This window comes from Chrysemys picta, chromosome 7 (assembly GCF_011386835.1).
Source record: "Chrysemys picta bellii isolate R12L10 chromosome 7, ASM1138683v2, whole genome shotgun sequence".
NCBI classification, from domain to species: domain Eukaryota; kingdom Metazoa; phylum Chordata; order Testudines; family Emydidae; genus Chrysemys; species Chrysemys picta.
The window spans coordinates 107,173,050-107,193,193 of record NC_088797.1 but is presented as its reverse complement, the minus strand read 5'-3'; the positions used below and the strand labels follow the sequence as shown (position 1 = coordinate 107,193,193).

Below are 20,144 nucleotides of genomic sequence, written 5' to 3'. Positions count from 1 at the left end.
CCCCTTTGGTTTGGCACCCCCCTTGTGACAGAGTGGCCGATTTCCAGACTCTGCGCAGGGAGGCAGGGCTGTTCTACTCAGTTATCCTGCTGTCAAGCTCCCGGACTTCACACCAAGATGCAGAGCCGGTATTTTTGCTGCCGTGCCCCGCGGCCTGCACCTTGCCTGCCCTCGCCCCCACCCTGCCATGTTTCCTGCTCCGAGTCCCTGTGCACCCGGAGCCCCGCCACCCCATCTCCGTGTCCCTCAGCCCCCTCCGGGACGCCGCTTAACGGGCCCCGCCGCAGCGCACGGCTCCCCGGCCCGCTCTCAGTCACAGCCCCCAGGCTGGGCAGCGGCCGGGCCCATCCCGCCGCTCACCTGCGTGCGGGGGCCGCCCCTCGCCAGGGCTCGCTGTGCGCCGCCCCGGTCCTCCGCCTGCTCCTCCTCCGCGCTGCGGCCTTCCGGCTCCGGGGCGCCTGCGCGCGGCGGCGGGGCAGCGGCATGGCGACCCGGGCCAAGCGGAGAGCGCCGGGGCCGCCCGAGCGCCGGGAGCCGGACGGGGAGGAGCAGGACTCGGACTCGGAGCAGGGGGACTCGGCCTCCGAGGAGGAAGAGATCAGCGAGGTGACTGGCGAGAGGGCCGGAGGCCCCGCTCTGCGGGCTCCCGGTCCAGCTACAGCCGCCCCACCCGCGTGGGCAGCGGGGCCCGCTCTGCCTTCCCCTCCCGCGGGTCCCGGAGCCCTTCTGTCTTACGGCCCCCTTGCCAGGGCCGCCCTCCCTCTTTTGCTGCCCCTCTTCCCCTTGCCCCTTCTTCCCACAGCACCGGGACTACGCTCGTCTTCTCCCTGTTCTCTTCTTAATCTCAACCCCAGTTACAAGCTTCACCAGCCTGTGCCTCAGTTTCCTCAGCTGTAAATTTGGGGGAGGGGGTGCTAAATTTATGTCCTATGGAAAGTGCGTTGAGCTCTGCAGGTGAAAGTACTATAGGGCAGCTAGGAGGTATTATGCTATCCCCGTGTGTCCCTCTTATAATCTCTCACCCTTCCTTTCTGGAGTCTGTCTTTCTACATGTTAATCTACTCCCCATTTTTGTTTCCTGAAGAGTAACTTTGATTTGTTATCTCTGCCCTTCCTGAAAAAAACAAAAACAACCACTCCTAGACTCAGCATTAAATGCAGTTTTCAGGCAACGTGCAGTATTTTTAAGCTAATATTTTTGTTGGAGCAAAGCAAAGTTAATTTAGCAAAACTAGAAAACAAGAAAGGCCAGCTAACAGGCTCAAGTGCTTAGGTTGAGAGAGGGTGATGTCAGAGTTTGATGTACTGGATTTTATGTGTATTAAAATAACACTAATTGTGAAAGCTTAAATGCAGAGTTAAAGTTAAAAAATTGAACAGTTCAGAGTTAGGAAATGTAAACAATCTCATAATATTAAGATTATAATACCAACATTTGTTTGCCCATATGGCATGTACTGGGCCTGATCGCACCAATTCAAAGAAATACCTATTTTCTATGGCCCCAATTCTGCAATGCAGAACAAGCTGTAGTATCAAGGAGGCCTGCTTTAGGACCAGACTATATTAAAATATACATTTAACAGCCTAAATAGCAATCGACAATGCAGTGTGTGTGTAATGAGTTGGTTACTGCTAGAGCCTTAACTTCTATATATTTTTACTTTTTAATGTTTATATCTCCAAGCCTGCAGTCAGTTCCACATGGATAATCCCTACATCTATATGGAGCCCTGTTGAAGCCACACAGGGATAAGGGTCTGCCTAGGTAGATTCAAATTGTAGGACCATGGATGACAGCTTGTTGGGAAAAGAATTTCTTCAGTCATGGAAGAGAGAAAACCACATAGGATACCAGAAAATTGATTATTTCTGTACTGATTTCAGTGTGTACTTCCAGAGCTGCATGAAGTTGAAAGTGTGCTCAGTGAACGCCGTAGTGAAAATACACTCTCTCTTCTTCAGTAGGGGGGAAAAGGTGGGTTTTTAACTGAAGTTAATTAACTCAAAGTAAAATCCTAGAAGACAAAGCAGTTTGTAGTTTTCATGTGAGTTAGTAGGTCAGATTACAGACAAGGCTTCCGTGAAGTCTTCAGCTAGACCTGCTAATGTAACGCCGGCAGACCTCTATTGTCAGTGGGCAGGATTGAACCTGGGACCTCTGGAGCTAAATACATGAGCTAACAGCCATGTAGCTCTTAGCTAAGGCTTTAGAGCAGACTCATTAATCTCTGTCTAAGTCAGGGGTGGGCAAACTATGGCTCGCGGGCTGGATGCGGCCTGCGGGATTGCCCCCCATGGCGCACTGCGCCACTCTCAGAAGTGGCCGGCACCACTTCCCTGCAGCCCCTGGGCGGGGTGGGGGAAGGGCTCTGTGCATTTCCCTTGCCTCCAGGTACTCCCCCATCGCCCCTGGGGGAGCTTTGGGGAAGGTACCTGGAGGCGCAGCAAGGACAGGGCACACAGAGCCCTCTTTCCTCCCTCCCCCCCCCCAGGGGCCGCAGCACTTCCTGGAGCAGCATGGCATGGGGCCAGGGCAGGCATGCAGGGAGCCTGCCCTGACCCCTGTGTGCGCCGCTGCCACCCTGGAGCGGGCTGGAGCCTGAACCCCGCCTGCACCCCAAATCCCTGCCCTAAGCCCTGCATACAATTTCCCCACCCAGAAAAGTTTGCCCACCCCTGCTCTGTGTGTTTTCGGTGCCACTAGATGGGGCAAAACACCACACCCAGAAGGTGTGTAAGTTAGATGTGAAAACTACAAACTGCCTTGACTTCTAGGATTTTACTTCTAGTTAAGATGACACCTGTTTTCCTAGTGAAAACACAACCTAAGACCCTGTTCTGATTGGGCGAGTGAGGTATGTTTCAATCATGGTAACACTGAGTTAGCTTTACATGATGGGATCTCTTGGGTATATCTACATTGCCAAAAAAAAAAAAAGAAATCCCTGTGGCAGCAAGTCTCAGAGATCTGGTCTACAGACTTGTGCTTGTGGGGCCTTCGCTACATGTTAAAAATAGCAGTGTAGATCTTCCCACTTGGGCTCTGAAACCCACTCCCCTCACCGGGTTTCAAAATCTGACCTCCAGCCCAAGCAGGAATGTTTATGCTGTTATTTTTAACATCATAGTGCAAGACAGAGTCTGTAAACCTGTATCAGAGGGGTAGCCGTGTTAGTCTGAATCTGTAAAAAGCAACAGAGGGTCCTGTGGCACCTTTAAGACTAACAGAAGTATTGGGAGCATAAGCTTTCGTGGGTAAGAACCTCACTTCTTCAGATGCCATCTGAAGAAGTGAGGTTCTTACCCACGAAAGCTTATGCTCCCAGTACTTCTGTTAGTCTTAAAGGTGCCACAGGACCCTCTGTTGCTTTCTGTAAACCTGGGCTCTCTGCCTCACTGAAGTGTTTTTTTGTTTGTTTTTTGCTGTGTAGACATACCCTTAATTCTCATTAAGATTCAGGCTAATGTATTCAAAATCATGTCATACACAACTTGGTGGTTGTGAAATCTGAGGGGAGCCTAGTAATAGGAATTTTTAATCTTGTTTTTAAATACCAGTGTGGCCTTTTTTTCCCCCTAGATTTCCATAGAGCTGGCAACATAAACATTAAAGCATTATGCTAGTGGATGGGCACTAGGAAGTGAAACTAGACTAGCAGTAATCTTTGTTTTATTTTCTAAGCTGAATAAAAAAAGAGCAAAAATGGTGGAAAAATAGACTCTGAACTTGTCATTTAAAAAAATTAGACTCCAATTTGATCCACACAGGTGAACTCTCAAAGCTATATGGAGTCCAGCTCTGCATGGCTGTAGTAGTGCACCTGTTTGGACCAGATTGCAGGATCAAGGCCTAAAGGTCGTGCTCGCAATACGGACTTGGAAAATAGTTTGTCTAAAAATGTTAACTTGACCAAGTCTCTCTAAAAGTTACAAAAGAGATGTATAAATGCTTCAAAAACGGCTGATATCAACGAGTGATAGAAATAAAACTTTAGATTAAGCTGATTGCCTTTTTTTCTCTTCTTCATGTCATACATGCTTTAACTTTGTTCTAAGATGTATTCTGCTTGCCAACCATATGTGTGATACTTGCTGTCTTCTGCTTATTCACAGGAAGTGAATGTTGAATTTGAAGCACATTCGATATCAGATAATGACTATGATGGGATAAAGAAATTACTGCAACAGGTAGACTCAGAATATTCTTTCTTGCTCCTATTCAGATTTCTTCCATTAATAAATAGCTTCTACAGCCTTAAACTGTCATCAGTCACCATTACTAGTATTGATTTAATGTTTTACTATGCCTCAGTAGATGAAGACATGAATAATTACAGCTACAACATGCACTTGACTAAATGCAGTGGTTACAATCTGTGACCCACAATGCACACCCAGATAGACCATAGTCCCTTCTTTCTCATTATTCTCAATCTTCAAGCAGTGGTGGTTCCTGAGATTTGTATCCCATTGGGTTTCTAGAGGGTTTTTGACCAACTGTAGCTTTAAAAAGTACCCATCTGCATCCTATTTGGCTGCTTCATTCCTCTCTTGATCAGTGGTTCCTCTTTTTTCAAATTCATTCTCAAACAAACTTGCAAACTGTGCCAGAATTGAAAGGGTAAAATACAGAAGAGGACAAACCAAATGCAAAGTAATTTGAAGACATTCAAATTACTTCAGGCAACTAGGGGAGATTAGATTTATTAGTGCTTGAAATCCTACACCCAGGGTAAGGAAATAAACGATAAATGTACTGAATGGGATTGGGGGTTAAGAGTATGGTACAAGAACCTAAACAGATTATTTTAAAGATTTTATTTTATTTTGATCTTCTTAATGCTGTCCTAACTTTTTCATGTAACTGAGCACTATAGCTGCCTCAGAAAATATGTGGGAGCAGGCTGGGAGGTGGTTCATAGGAGGATCTAAGTTTTAATAAGTAGTTCACAACAGGAAAATGTTCGACTGTTTTCACAGTACTTGTTCTTTTTTTTTTTTTTTTTAGCTGTTTCTAAAAGCTCCCGTTAATACTGCTGAGTTAACTGACATATTAATACAACAGAATCACATTGGGAGTGTTATCAAGGTAAGGGCTTCCATTCTTGCTAATTCAGCACAGTATAATTTTAAATTGGAATGGAATAATTGAGATCCCCTTCATAATATACATGTAGCTAAGAGTTCTAAAGCTCAGGCTGTTGCAACATAAAGTACTTGGATGTCACTTGTATTTTCATGTTCTAATCCACTCTTCAGAGCAGTGGTTCTCAACCCACGGCCCCATTAGCACACAGCTGTGGCCCAACTGTGTGCTAAAAAACCCAGGCGCAGCAGGGTCCAGGGTCTGGCTTCCTGGGCCTGGGACTCTGCTCTTGGCCATGCCCTGTGGAGGGGTCTCTGGGCAGGGGGCGCTGGGCATAGGGGTTGGGAGTGGGAGAATTAGTGGGGTCGGCGCTGTGGTTCTCAACCTGTGGCCCACAATTATAAATAGGTTGAGAACCACTGCTTTCAGAGTTCAAGTGGAGTTTTTGGGTGACCTCAGCTCTTGATATGGTAAGTTAACTCTTCTATTCCCTTTATCGAGTCTGAGCTGAAGTCAAACTGTTGCAGATTATCCATGTTCCTGTGTCTCTGTGAGTAACTAACGAGAAGAGTTGTGGTGGTGCTATAGTGCTTACAGTAGCAAACACTGTATTGAACATTATTTATAACCTCCATTACAAATCCCACTTTTCTCTTGCTTATAACTTTGTTACAAATTCTCCTTTTGGGGCTGAAATTTTCCATTCTTCATTTCAAACAAATGAGTTTTTGTTGTTGTTGTTGTTTTTTGGGGGGGGGGGAAAGAGGTTATGATATTGAAGGAAATTCTGGATTAGCTGAGAAATAGTGTTAAGTAAGTGGGGTAGAAGAGGAAGCTTTAATTTAAAAAAATTGTGACTTCCCCTCACTCCCCCCCTCCAAATTTAAAATTGGCTAAAACTCCAAACCAAACAAATGTGTGTCTTGAGTTTCTGACTAAGCAAGTGAAAAATTGTTTCTGTGCACATTCATTAGACATCTCCTAAGAACTTAGCGGATCCTAGTGAAAAGCTATCCCCTAACCCACTTGTGAGATGATGTAGCGGGCAGGGAGAATTGCCTATTCTTTCTTCCTATCCTGACGAGAGGGTTGGATAGGGTTAAGTGCTGCTGTTAGGACTACTTGGGTTAGGGAGAATGTAAATCGTTCACTGAAACACATTAACAATTTCCAAAATAAAATAAACTGCCCTAAGATGCCCCTCCCCCTGCAAAGAAACTTTGATTTTTATGGTCTGCATTCTGCTATGTTTTTCTAAATCATTTACTCTAAAATCATTTCTATTTCTAGTGCAAAGGGAGGTTACTACTATTATTTTTGACCCTGCCTTGCAAAGGTGTTTCATGCCAAGCAAATGGTAACATGAAAACTTGCCCCTCCTCAACCAATAAAACTCCAAGTGTGAACTGCAGTATCCACTTAGATCATTACAATACACAGTTGTCATGCCAACATATTTTCAGAACTGTGGTTCCTTCCTCCAAGAAATTGCTAGCTGTCTATTAGATTTTGTTTCTTAATCATTTAAATCTAGAGCCTTGTAAATTGCATTTGGTTAATCTGCCCATCCCATAATACACACACACACACACACACACACTTTTCTCTCTCCAGTGCTCAGGAGAGTTTTCATAGCAGAAAACTGTCAGATGGTCTCATTTCAAAGACATCATTACTTTTACAAAATATGCCCCAGAACATTTATTACTATTTATCATTATGAAGTATTATGAATAAAACTAAATTACTCTGGTCAGATAAATGAAGTACCTTGATATGCATATTCTTGCTTTCTTAAAATTTGTTTTTACACAATAATTCCACTGCAAGTAGCTGAATATCATTGGTGTGAATTAGTGAGGTTCTGCTTGGAAGTAAGTAAAAATTGGAGGTTGTAACATATTCTTATAAAGGTTTAACAGAATAAATTATTTAGACAACCTACAAATTTTCGCTCTTTTAATGTTCTTGTCTCTTAAGCAATTCCGTAGACTTGCAGAATGGCTTTTAGATGTGCATAAAACATCCCGGACATAGAATAATGGTGCTGTTTTGTTTGCTTTTGTTTTAAAAAGCAGCTTGGTATTAGTTGTCTTTTTTACTTTTGTTAAATAGCAAGCAGAAGTTCAAGAAGAAAGTGATGAGGAGGAGGAGGAAGAAGATGAAGTCTTTGGCTTCATAAGCCTCTTAAACTTAACTGAAAGGAAGGTCAGTAATACTGGTTAACTTCTGGATGGTAATTTCTAGAAATTAAAACTCTTTCTATTCATCCTGTCTCATTGAAAATTACTTTGTAGACATTAAGTCAAGTGCTAGATGGTTGTCTCTCTTTTTTCCCCCGTCACTGTCTACTCAAATGCCTTTTATATTACCAATAATTTAATTGTTCTGAAATACTGTTCCCCTTCTATAAGGTTACACTGTAAAGCATCTGTACATTGTGTGGCCAAGCAGTTCGGCTGCATTTTTATGGTAATAATGGAAAAGCACTGTAAGTTTTGGACAGGCCACTAAGAATTTCCAAATAAAGCTCATATTTCTGTTAGACCATAGCATTGCACAGGTCATGTCATGATGCATTACAGTCTTCTAAAAATATATTTAATGCATTTGTAAGGCAACTAGAAAGGTGTTCATGTCACCTGTACCATAAAATAAAAGTTACCATGCCAAATATACAGACAACCTGAACTAGATCTGGCACAATGACGTACGAACCTGATGATTCTCTGGTAAATTTCACCACCAGTCAAAAGGGATAAAATATGTGCAGAGAATAGGGATGAAAAGAGGCCAGTAAATACAAAATCCAAGGGAACAATATTTAATTAATAATTCCAGATATATTCCCTTCATTATTCTATAAACTCATCTTGGGTTTTGGATTAATCTAATCTTGTGATTTATATCATTAGTTCGTTTTAGTGCTTTGAATTACATTTTTCTGTTAACTTGATACCATTGCGTATAGAATGTGTTACAATATTTTAGATGAAAATGGTATGACAGTCACAGTGTAAGTGCTTATGTGGCCCTCATTAGCATGGTATCTGAGTGCCCCACAGTCTTTAGTGTGGCTGCTATGTTAGGTAGGGAAGTGTTGTTATTCCCATTTTACAGATGGAGGATTGAGAGACTAAATGACTTGCCCAAAGTCACACATGAAGTCTGTGATGGAATAGGAAATTCAGACTAGGTCACTCAAGTGTCAGGCTAGTACCCTAACTACTGGACCATCCGTCATCTCATGTTTCATGTTTCTCAGTTGTTGGGGTTGTTCCCCTTTTTTTGTGGTTATTATGCAGAGTGGAGTTGTAACTCATAGCTGCATTGTTATCATTTAGGAACCTCAGCCTGCCATCACCTTGAGGGTGGGTGAATAATAATTTTCAAAATCTACAGTACTTTAGAAACCATTGCGGGAAATTGCCCACAGGCCTGTTGAATACTCTCTTGAAGTTCACTTTCAGGTTTTCTTATGTAAATAATCGTTCTGGAATGTAAAGAAAATGTACCCTTTGATTCCTAGGGTACTCAATGTGCTGAACAAATAAAAGAGCTGATTCTAAGCCTGTGTGAGAAGAACTGTGACCAGAGTATGGTTGAACAGCTGGATAAGCTCCTAAATGACACCACCAAGCCTGTGGGCTTCCTACTAAATGAAAGATTCATTAACGTACCACCACAGATCGCTCTGCCCATGCACCAGCAGCTGCAGTAAGAGTCATTCTAAACATGATTTTGAACAGTAATTTTTTTCCTTCAGATGTCTTCAGAAACCTTATTTAAATGGAAATGTGTTGAAGGAGTGGGAATGATACCATAGATTTAAGTAAGAAATATATCAAAAGAAAAAATACAATTGTTTTATATAAGGTCCTTGATATTGACTTTTAATTTCTTTATTTGATATTACTTCTTTATGCATTAAAATTCCTAATCATTGTCTCTTGAAGAAATAGGAAGCCACTTTAAAATTATGCCACATACTACTAGAACAGGATAAGTGTGTGAATTGTAGTTGATCTTTGTTTTGAAAATTGAGCAAGCTTATTAAAAATTATACAACTTACAGCATTTTAATAATGAGTATCTGAGGTATTTTTGTTTATTGTGTTTAACTCAGGCTCATAGATGGAAATCTTGGCTTCAGCAGATTTGTAAGTGCATGATCTGTGGATGAGCCATTGAAATACTTTTTAAATCAGCGTCTGAGATGAGTGTTAGGCACTACTTTGTCTCCCAACAGGGTTCAGTGTTAAGGCCCTGTCAGGGATATCAAGACAGATGATTTGGAAAGATATGAGCAAAGAAAGAGTAAGCAGAGATGTCAAGGAAGGGAAAGAATCTAAATTTGCTTGTAGCTTTGACTGAGATGTAGGGTGTAGTAAGATGAGAGAGAGGTCAGGACATCCTTTCTGGTTTTCTGTGTGTGTGGTGTGTTTGTTTTACTTTTTTAAACAACTTTCTGGTAATCTGGTAGTATTTTAATGGGAAAATGGACACCCTTTGCTCTTCTATTTTTTTCCACTCTTCCTATCACAGGTCACATCACTTGCTGGCCCTTCTAATTTGTCTACTTCCAAATGCCAAATTAGGTTTTCTTTGAATCATTGCCTCCTAGTCCTATTTAGACACTATCTAATCTCCCACAGGGATGAGTTTTCTCTCATTTAGGTCTGCCTTTCCATTCCCATTTGTCTCATCTCCTCTTATTATTCAGGAGAGATTTTTTTGTTTTGTTTTGTTCTAGGACACTTTGGAGTTTCTCATTCCTTATTAATATCTCCTTTGAAGGAGAATGGCAAATTCTGTTGTGGTTGTAATTGGGCGATATTTGACTTTGGCTTTAGCGGCTTATCATCTTTCTCTGTCTCGATCTCAGGGACCACCATCTTCCTCCCCACAGTTTTAAATATGTCTGCAGGAATTAATTTCTACTGCTCCTCTGGCTTGGAGTTATCATGATCTGAAGCAAACACTTCAGCAGGGGCACTGGAGTTTGTGGGAAAAGATTGTCAGAAGTGTTTGAAGAGGGTGTGTTTTTGTGTCTTCTGGCCTTTGGACTTTCTTTTTCTTATGCCTTTTGAGAGCGGATGATTATCCCCATGATGGGAGTTCTTATCTCTCTACTGTTCACTCTCTCTCTCTTTATGGGGAATTTATCTCAGGAGAATGGTAGGTCTCTAACCCCTGTGTTCTTTATTTTCCACTATGTGATGGGGAGGAAGAGTTAGGAGTACATCCTTGAATGAGCCAAGATTTATCTTGGGAAGAAAAGAAGTTGTAAAAGATGCCTAGCTAGATAGCTCTCTTGCCCACTTCAGAAATGAGGGAAGATCTTTGAGCTTTTCCTTCTGAGATGGATATCCTTTTGTGGGGATATTATTAGACTTACCCCAGAACATTCCCGGATTGGTGAGAGTTGTCCAACATATTGCGTCCCGAGTGCTTAAGAGGACTGACCCAACTTTGTCGGGTTGCCTCTGAAGGGTTTGAGACGTGTGTGTTGGGATGGATGTGGATGCCTGACTAGACCATCCAGACACAGAGCCCCTTCCCTTGGCAGAATAAGTGTCCTTGGTCTGGGAGTGAAGGTTCCTATCTCTGGATTCTGAGAAGGTCTCCTCACGGAAGGAATTCTTCAGGCCTTCTGCTTGGTCTACTCTACTCTGAATTGGGAGGTGGAAACAGAAAGTAAGAGATCAGCTGGTTAGTTTCTTAATCTAATGTATCAAATTGGGAGAGAAATGAGGATTCCAAAAGTTTACACAGGTTTAGACCCCATTTTATTTTCACACTATAGTTTTAATTTTAAGCTATAGAATTAATTTTTAACACCGCATGTAGGATCCAAGTATTTTGAGTAGAATATAATGGTGATTATGATAGGGATACATGTAGTTAAGAGCCAGGAAACATGAGCTTTATGTCAGTGAGACTGTAAAAGGGGAGAGCCTCACAATGAACGTGCAGTATCTACTTTTTTTTTTCCTCATTACTCTATAACAAACTGAGAAATACACATTCTCAGCCATCACTGTTCCATTACTGGCTTAGTGATTCAATTGCAGCTAATTGTGCATTAGTAGAGATAGTTCTTGCAAACATCAAGCATTCAGAAATTGTGAGTTTGACTTAAAAATCATGGGGCTTTTAACAGTAGATTTGGGGTTCTTTGTATTTGCCTTCTAGTATTTGAGCATTTATAGTTCACATTTTCTAGGTTTTATCTGCAATCATAAAGGCTAGAAACATACCTTTTTTTAGTGAAGGATGAGATGCTCCGACATCGCTCTATGAGCTGGGTCTTCAGGTAATGTTGAGAGACTTTCAGTAAAATAATAGGATTTGTAAGAAGTTGAAGGTTTTCAGGACTTGAAATGAGCAGTGATCAGAGCCTCTTTCCCTCCCCACCTTCACTAAGACTAGTCAGAAATGATCTCCTGGATAGTAGATGGAACCACACATTTGTTCTTCCATTAGTGGAAGAGGAATTTACACAGGTGACTCCATGCCTGACTGAAGAGGGAACAGGCAATAGAATATTAACACATCCAGAATTATGGAGGTAGGATTCATAAATCCCAGCTCTGGACTGGGAGGGGTCTTTGAACCCACAGAGGCTGAATATGCTGGGGTGCACTGCCATAGAGTGCTGTTGTCCACCCTGGGGACTAGGGAGCAGAGAGTGACTGTAGAGGTTCAGAAGCTAGGGGAACTATGCGCACTCTTGTAAAGGAAGGGGCCTTTCATTTGTTTGGGTTGAAAGAAGCAGGGAATTTGTTTGACTTAGATCCAGGCCTCATTTAATCTTAATCTACCATTGCTGTTAGGGAGCTTTCATCTGCTCTTTTAAGTAGTAATACCGATCTCTAAGAAATGAATACTTCTGGATAGGAGAAAACCTATAACTGTCTCTTTGCTTTTTTTGTTTGATAAACTTTTAAATGGCTTGTCAGAGGAGGGGCTGGGGGAGATTTGAGGTTTATTTCCAGTGGAACATGACACACACAATCAGAATTCAGGTCTTGGGCTCCTTTACTAGATGGGGCTTGCAGCACTGCAGTGGCAACACACTCAACCGAAGGGAGGGATGAGAGCATCCAGTCTTCTGCGCCAGACAGAAGTTTGTCATTTTTAAGGGCTTCTGGAAAGGGGCAAAAAATAAATAAAACCTGGGGATCAAAGAAATGAGCTAGTTTTTGGCTGGGGAGGAAACCACTCCTATGAATTGTAGTTAATGGTGAGTGTTTAATTAGGTTCTAAGCATTTACAGCCGCAAGAACATAGTGTGTCCTTAGTGAGGTTTCCATAACAGGAGAAATGTATTATGAGGAGTAGGGGATTGGTTTTGTTGGTGGTGATTTTAAGAGTAACTGACTGCAGAGAACTTTTCAAAGAAAATTACTGCCATAAATTCATATATAAAGTCAATATAGCTATTTGAGTGACAATTATGAAGATTGGGAAAAGCATCAGTATGTTATTGCATTATGAGATCTGTGTGCATTTAATGGGGCTTTAAAATATTCTTTATGTAAATAATATTTGTCTTTAGGAAAGAATTGGCTGAAACTCAAAGAACAAATAAGCCATGTGGAAAGTGTTACTACTACCTTCTCATCAGCAAGACCTTTACAGAGACAGCAAAGCGCAGCTCTAAGAAGAGAGGAGAGAGCACACAGCAGAAAGAGGAATTAATGTTTGCAAATGCAGAGGAAGAATTCTTTTATGAGGTAACAGACTTCTGATATCATTAAATCCAATTGTTTGATTTTTCTTTAGAGCAGGGAAATGGAGATTCTGACTCTACTTTTTTTTCAATAATAACAGTGGCCTTTCTTACTGAGCCACTTTAGAAACCTGACTGACTTGCAGTGATTATGAAAAGGTGGTAAAATGACCTTTTTATTTAAATCCAGCTGCTTTTTGTGTAATTACTATTGAAAGATGCACAAACAAACCATCTTTGCTAATGTAGGATATTTATACTCACTAACTCTTGACCAAAGTAAATAGTGTTTTGCCTTGGGGGAACCACTGAGAGCTGTATTACTACAGATGCAGATTATAAAATGGCACTTGGCTTTTTTGTAGTAATTTATTGATATTATTTACAAGAAGTCTCAGTGACATGGTGATAAAAGCACTGGCATGTGCCTAGGCTCTGTTTACAGTAGCCCTCTCACCGTTGCTACCACCATTGGAGCTGCACCAATGGCAGTGCAATGGTGGGAAACTTCCCAAAAATGCCTGATGTAGACAAATTCTTCAAGGGAAAGATCAGCTGTTACCTTCAGTGTCTTGGTCACAAAGAATTAACTGGTTATCTTGAGGGTAATGCTGAAGGGATTTAACAAAGGATTCTGAACTAAGTGAACGTCTGGTTGAGGATCTGTGAATGAAATTTCCAAGTTTTTGAAAAGAATGGACAGAAGAGAGCAGAAGCACAGAGTTTAACCGTCTGAATTGGCCCTTCAAGGTTTTTAATCCTAGGGGTGGAAAAACCCTTTTAGTTCAGAGGCAGTTGTACCCTCTCTATAGTCTTGTATTTGAATCTGCATAAAAAGTTATAACTATTTGGAAGAGCATGATTCAAATAATCAGAGCAATTGCATCTTTCAGGCTTCTAGGAAAAAAGAAGTCTGTGGTGTTATGAAGGACCAAATCAAATTGCTGCATACATGATTCATGTAAAACATAAATATTTTCCCCTCTGAATACCCAAAAAGTAGATCACCTTCTCACAAACAGGCATCAAATTTATGCTCTGAGAATTCTTCCCGAGAAACTTGGCAGATTCAAAGCTCTGAATCTATGCTGCTTTTGGTTTAAAAAGACTGTTCAGAACAAATCTTCTGAAGAGCCAAATGTATGGATGTCACTATCCCATTTGTTTTATATATTCTGTTTGGGAAAAATACATTAATAAAAAGCACTAAAATATTGAACTGGAGCTATTACTTATAATTTCCTGAGGGAACCCTGCCACTCAGTTCTGCTGGTCCCAAGCCATATACAAAGGGGAGGATGCAGAAAATTAAATTTAAAATATAATTGGAAATGCATGGAATTTTTCAGTGTTCTTTACTTTTTTCAGAGCTTTAAAAACATTATTCCACAGCACTGCTGCTATGTCAAGAGCTCCCTGTTCTTCCTCTTTGATGGCAGTGCACACAGGGTAAAATGTTGGCATGTGACACCTCTTTCCCTAGCGCAGGCTAATAAATGGCTATCATGCTAATACTGGTCATTTAAGAAGAGGAAAACTTTAAATTCAAAGTCTAGGCACATTCATTATGAGACTGCAAGAAATACTGCTGTGGGGTGTAAAAGTAACAAGCAGCTAAGAGTTTTTCTTTTTATCTTTTTGTAGCAGGGTCTCCAGCACCTGAATTTGAACTTTATGCACACCAAGTGACCAAAAACCAGCATGTAGTGAAGGGACTTTCAATTCCAGGGCTGCATTTTCTCCCTGAAACTTCAAATATTTGATGTGGGAGGGGTAGTAAAAGGACACTACTCTGCAATATATATTACAGACAAATTGAGTCAATAAATATAAATAGAAACATTATGAAAAACTATTTACAGTATTTGGGAAAAGTGTCCTCTATAAATAACTTGCACTTCCAAGGATTTCTCAGGGCTCTATGAGATTCTATGTAAGGTGTATGTAAGGTTTTTATTTAATGCCTCTCACCTTGGTATCTAGGAATTTAACATAAAGATTCCTAATGCCACTGTGAGGAAGGGAACTACTACATCGTTTTTTACACCTGGGTTAATTGGGTCACAAAGATGTTAACCTTTGAACCTGTAAGGCTGCGATTGAAGTGATTCTTTAGCAGTGATTGGAGAAGAGTATGCTCTGCTCCCTCCATGCACTGCCCCTTCCCCCACCCCAAACTGTATCAAACTGACATCCTTGCACTGTTGGCTTTGTGTCCCCATACAGAGCCTCTTTGGGATGCATGACAGCTCCTCTTGCCCTGCTTCAGCTCTTGCTATGAGTCAACTTCTTCCCCCATGTCCCAGGTCTGCTGCTTCCTGGCTTTAGAGAGTTAGGGGTTCACTAACAAGCAGTGGGTAGTATTCTTGACAAGAGATTCAACATGACCTTCCCGTCGCTGGCCAGAAATCCCCACTCTCTGCCACAGTACCTCTTAAGAGCCTGGCTATAATACCTGATTGTAACACCTGAGGAATTATCTGCAATTTTAAAAACTAAGTAACTTGTCCAAGGCCATCTACAGCTAGTGACTGGAAGACCAAGAAGTCGTCGTTCTTATGTTTCATTTGTCCCCTACATTAACAATAATGCACATTACACAATGAATTCTGTTTGTTTTGAGTTTGATATGAAATGATAAGTGGTAGCTTGTGAAACAGGACACCGAATATTCTATTTTAGTTTTCATTGGATTTTTCGTAGGGATTTTTTCTGTTTAGCTTGCACTCCCACAAAACAGAACTTTCTTTTTTTACTTCACTTAAAATGATATTCATAATATCTTAAAACTAATTTTTGTAACATCATTCATAGAATCATAGAAATGTTGGGCTGGAGGGACCTTGAGAGGTCAGCAAATTCTTTCCCCTATGCTGAGGCAGGACCAAGTAAACCTAGACCATCACTGACTAGTGTTTGTCCAACCCGTTCTTAAAAATCTCCAGTGATGGGGATTCCACAACCTCTCTGGTATCATATTCCAGAGCATAACTACCCTTATAGTTAGAAAGTTTTTCCTAATATCTAAACTAAATCTCCCTTGTTGCAGATTAAGCCCATTACTTCTTGTCCTGCCTCCAGTGGACATGGAAAACAATTGATCAGTGTCCTTTTTGTAACAGCCTTTAACATATTTGAAGATTTATCTGGTCTTCCCTCAGTTTTGTTTTCTCAACTTTAAATATGCCCAGTTTTTTTAACCTTTACCCCTAGATCAAGTTTTCTAAACCTTCTATCATTTCTGTTGCTCTCCTCTGGACTGTCTCTAGTTTATCCACATAGTCCCTAAAGTGTGGTGTCCAGAATTAGACAGTGCTCCAACTGAGGCCTCACCAGAGCTGAGAAGAGTGGGGCAGCCCCCTCCCTTGTCCTACATACGATATTCCTGTTAATACACCCCAAAATATTAGCCTTTTTTGCAACTGCATCACACTTGATTTATATTCAATTTGTGACATACTGTAAGCTTCCGATTCTTTTCAGCAGTACTATTACTTAGCCAGTTATTCCCTATTTTGTATTTGTGCATTTGATTTTTCCTTCCTAATTGAAATACTTTGTGCTTACCTTAATTGAATTTCATCTTGTTGACTTCAGACCAATTCTATAATTTGTTAAGCTTGGTTTCAATTCTGAGCCTGTCCTCCAAAATGCTTGCAACCCTTCCCAGCTTTGCATCATCTGCAAATTTTGTAAGCATACTCTTCCCTCCATTATCTAAGTCATTAACGAAAATATTGAATAGTACCAAACCCAGGAGTGACCCCTGTGGGACCCCACTAGAGAATACCTCCCAGTTTGACAGTGAACCATTGATAACTACTCTTTGAGTATGGTCTTTCAACCAGTTGTGCACTCACCATATAGTAGTTTAATCTAAACCACATTTTCCCAGTTTATTTCTGAGAATGTCATGTGGGACTATGTCAGAAACCTTACTAAAATCAACATTTATTTATTTCTGTTTTAGAAAGCCCTTCTGAAGTTCAGCTATTCTGTGCAAGAGGAGAGTGACACATGTTTGGGAGGCAGATGGTCCTTTGATGATGTACCAATGAAACCTTTGCGAACTATTATGTTGATTCCATCTGATAGAATGAATGCAATCATGGATAAACTGAAAGAATATCTCTCCGTCTAGACAGTTTCCTTGGATAATGTTTTTATAAAGCAACCATGCAAAACGATATGCCTTTTGAATAGCTTCCCAAAAGTTTTATAATGTGATCAGTTTTGTGTTCCTCAGGAATCACCTTTGTATACTAGTGAAAGGTGTAGGTTGTACAACTAACAATGTCAATCATACTGTTACTATAAAATATTATATCCTAGTAGACTTTGGAGTCACCATTAAGAACACAATAAAAAAAACCCCTACATCCCTAAGACTTCTAAAGAAGTTAATTTTTCTTCTCTTTCCTGTTAAATACCTGTGTATTTCAAGTTGAAAAAACATTGAATGGATTAATTTGGGGACATATTGCACATACTGGTTCTGTTTGGTTGAAAGTAGTTGGATATAAGTCATTGAATAATTCATCTTTGTTCAGCAGGAGTTTGGGGATATTTTTCATATTCTTTGTCTTGCTGTTTTATTTAGCGTTCCTCTTTCATTGTTGAAACAGGTGATAAATGATTACTTCCTGCAGAATCTCCTTGCTTTCACTAGAAGGCAGATTGCTAACATATTATTGAAGTGCCAGTTCCACAAATCTGGTGAGAAATGGAATAAAATATATTTTTTAAAAGATGAAACTTTAAATGCTTTGTATATACATCTCATGGTTTGTGCAAAAAAGTGCTTGGAGCCAGTGATAGGTGCAACTGCATATTTAATGCATCAACAATTGGTATTGGGTTTATTTCAAAACGAAAAACTGCCACCAAAATGAAGCTGTATGTTTGTGCTCGAAGCAGACTTGCAAATTAACATGCTCAGCCTGCACTTGGAGTGATTGGGTTCAGTTCCCAGTGCTGCAAATCACATTAAATATTAATTATGGAGGTTTTTCTGTATTTGAGTGCACAGCATGCTCAACAAAATACAGAGAGAGGGTGCATTCTGTAGACCCCTGAGAAGGAGAAATCAGAGGGAAACTTTCTTGGCAGTTGTATGGGATGACTCAGTTGCATAGGCATATGAAAAAAGCATTTGCTGGAAGTGTCATTTTGGGGGAAAAAACTGGTTAACTTTCTTCAATTAAATTATTTTAATAGAGCAATCTTGCTGCTTTAGCATTAAGACCAAAGAAGAACTAAAATACATTTTCCGTTTTTAGAAATGCGTGTTTAATCATTTTAGGGACATTCTTTTTTAAATGGATTGAGTACAATCACAATGACAGACTTTGAGATGTAATGAATGTACGGGAAGGTGCAGTTGGCTTACAGAAGGTACACTCTGATATAGGGAATGCACAGTCTGATTTCCTGTATTATTTTTTTTAGTGAAAAACTTAATAAAAGGTTGGTATACATACAATATACCATACAGTGTTATGCAAAGACACAGCATAGACCAGTAAATATAAACAAAATAGAACTGGGCCCAGCAAAAGCTGCAAATTCCGAGCACTTTCACGTATGTTCCTATACAGATTATGAAATCTGTGTGAAAATAACTCCTCACCATGCCAGTCTTGTCCCACTACATGCACTTATACACACAGTTTGTCCTCTCCTTTCATGACCATCTTCACACTTTCACACCACCAAGAAGGGGCATTGGTTATGCTTGGACCCCTCTCTCAAACAAAACCATAAGGAGAGCTGGCAGAAATATTTCTGATTAAAGTTTCTTTTGTTGAAAAATGCTATTTTATCAGAACCAAAATGTTTTGGAAACTTATGTTTTGACAACTTTTTAGTCAGGAAGTTTTCTAAGGACCAGGATGGATTCTTGGGTCAGAACGAGAGAACGGGAGTTGACTGTCTCTTGTAATATGGTGGTAGGTTGCTGGGATATGGGAGATCCAGGTTCCAGTCTCTGCTCCAACTAATGCAGATCAGGAACTTTGAACCTTCATCTCCAGACCAGTGACTTAACCACCAGGCTATAAAGTCTGGTTCTTACTCCCCTGTGCATCAGAACAAAAACAAACTGAACCTCATAAGGTGAGATCCTTTCTCTTCCTCCTGAAAATCCATTTCTATCATAGTTTGATGCAAGGATTTACCCAAGTAATATGGCTAGGTCAAGTGCCATTTTAAGTTAACTTTTTTCCCCTTCTATAAATATCAGCTGATTATTTGGTCTTTCATCCAATCCTTTGTTTATTGTTTGCCTTTTTAGATCATGAACTCTGTGTGGTAGGGGTTGGTTTACCAGTACTGTATAGCTGGACAGGACCTAATGCATACTAGGAAAGCTACTGTCATAGAAATAATTGTAGACCATTGTCCAGATCCTAACTTTCTTGCACTATTGTCAATGTATTCTGCCTCAACTGTTCATGTGCATTGTATGTAGTTAATGCACAGCTTAAGGGGGTGCTTTTAATTCAGTTTATCAGCTTCATTCATTATAGCTGGCCTGCCTCAATGCAGGGGACTGGATTAGATGAGCTACCAAGGTCCTTTCCAGTCCTATGATTCTATGAGCTTCTGTCAGATGTTGCTTTCATTTTCTGATTTGGCATATCTGGATTCGGAGAGCAAGGTGGGGAAGGCTCCTGAGCTGATAAGCCCAGTGTGGCAGGCGTAAAGGTAGAGTACCATCTACTTGGTAGAACACTTTCATAACTGAACACTTCCCCTCCACATGCATGTGTTCTGCCATCCTTCAAGGATCTAGCTCAAGAAAGAGGTCAGAGTCCTGGCAGTTGATTTGGTGCTTAGGAAGTGGTATGGCTGCTGATGGGCATAGTTTGGAAATGGGGCTGGCTGCCATGGATTAGGGAGGGTTAAGAGGTAGTCTTCATAAGCAGAATGAGTGAGGGAGTCATTTCTTGCTGGAAAGCAATGCCGTGCTGACAGGAAGACCAGAGAAGAATGAATGTTTTCAAGGGGGATATAAGTATATAGCCCTACCAAATTCACGGCCATGAAAAACACATCACGGACCGTGAAATCTGGTCTCCCCCCATGAAATCTGTTTTTTTGTAAGCTTTTCTAGGGTTACCATATTTTGAGTGTCTGAAAAGAGGACACTCCACAGGGCCCCGGCCCTGCCCCCAGCCCCGCCCCTGCCCCAACTCCACCCCTTCCCCAAAGTCCCCACCCCAACTCCGCCCCCTCCCCTGCTTCCCGTGAACATTTGATTCGCGGGAAGCCTGAAGCAGGCAGCAGGTAAGCGGGGGGGGGGAGGAGGAGCAGGCGCGA

At 41.0% G+C, this 20,144-nt stretch overlaps 3 protein-coding genes across 6 annotated transcripts in view; 1 reads left to right on the top strand and 2 right to left on the bottom strand.

The window, feature by feature from the left end:
* The window catches only part of UROS (uroporphyrinogen III synthase), a 38,395-nt gene extending 37,899 nt beyond the window's left edge, over positions 1 to 496 (bottom strand). The window contains exon 1 of the mRNA XM_005281908.5: positions 361 to 496. The gene's annotated coding sequence lies outside the window, so the exon portion shown is untranslated. The remainder of the gene's footprint in view (positions 1 to 360) is intronic.
* BCCIP (BRCA2 and CDKN1A interacting protein) lies at positions 418 to 18,306 on the top strand. Of its 4 annotated transcripts, XM_042855387.2 has the most exons (8): positions 420 to 606; positions 1,901 to 1,978; positions 4,117 to 4,191; positions 5,012 to 5,092; positions 7,205 to 7,297; positions 8,619 to 8,806; positions 12,651 to 12,828; positions 16,795 to 18,306. In XM_042855387.2, the coding sequence occupies exons 1-8, from the start codon at positions 484 to 486 to the stop codon at positions 16,963 to 16,965; spliced, it is 987 nt and encodes a 328-aa protein (XP_042711321.2). In that variant the 5' UTR covers positions 420 to 483; the 3' UTR covers positions 16,966 to 18,306. The 4 variants fall into 4 exon arrangements, with proteins under 4 accessions (XP_042711322.2, XP_042711321.2, XP_042711323.2 ...); XM_042855388.2 differs by lacking the exon at positions 5,012 to 5,092 and having other exon boundaries at positions 418 to 606; XM_005281911.4 differs by lacking the exon at positions 1,901 to 1,978 and having other exon boundaries at positions 425 to 606.
* DHX32 (DEAH-box helicase 32 (putative)) overlaps positions 17,000 to 20,144 on the bottom strand; it is a 50,556-nt gene continuing 47,411 nt past the window's right edge. Inside the window, 2 exon segments of the mRNA XM_065553626.1 lie at positions 17,000 to 17,461; positions 17,464 to 17,537. Of these exon segments, the coding sequence (XP_065409698.1) occupies positions 17,421 to 17,461; positions 17,464 to 17,537 (115 nt within the window). The 3' untranslated portion in view covers positions 17,000 to 17,420.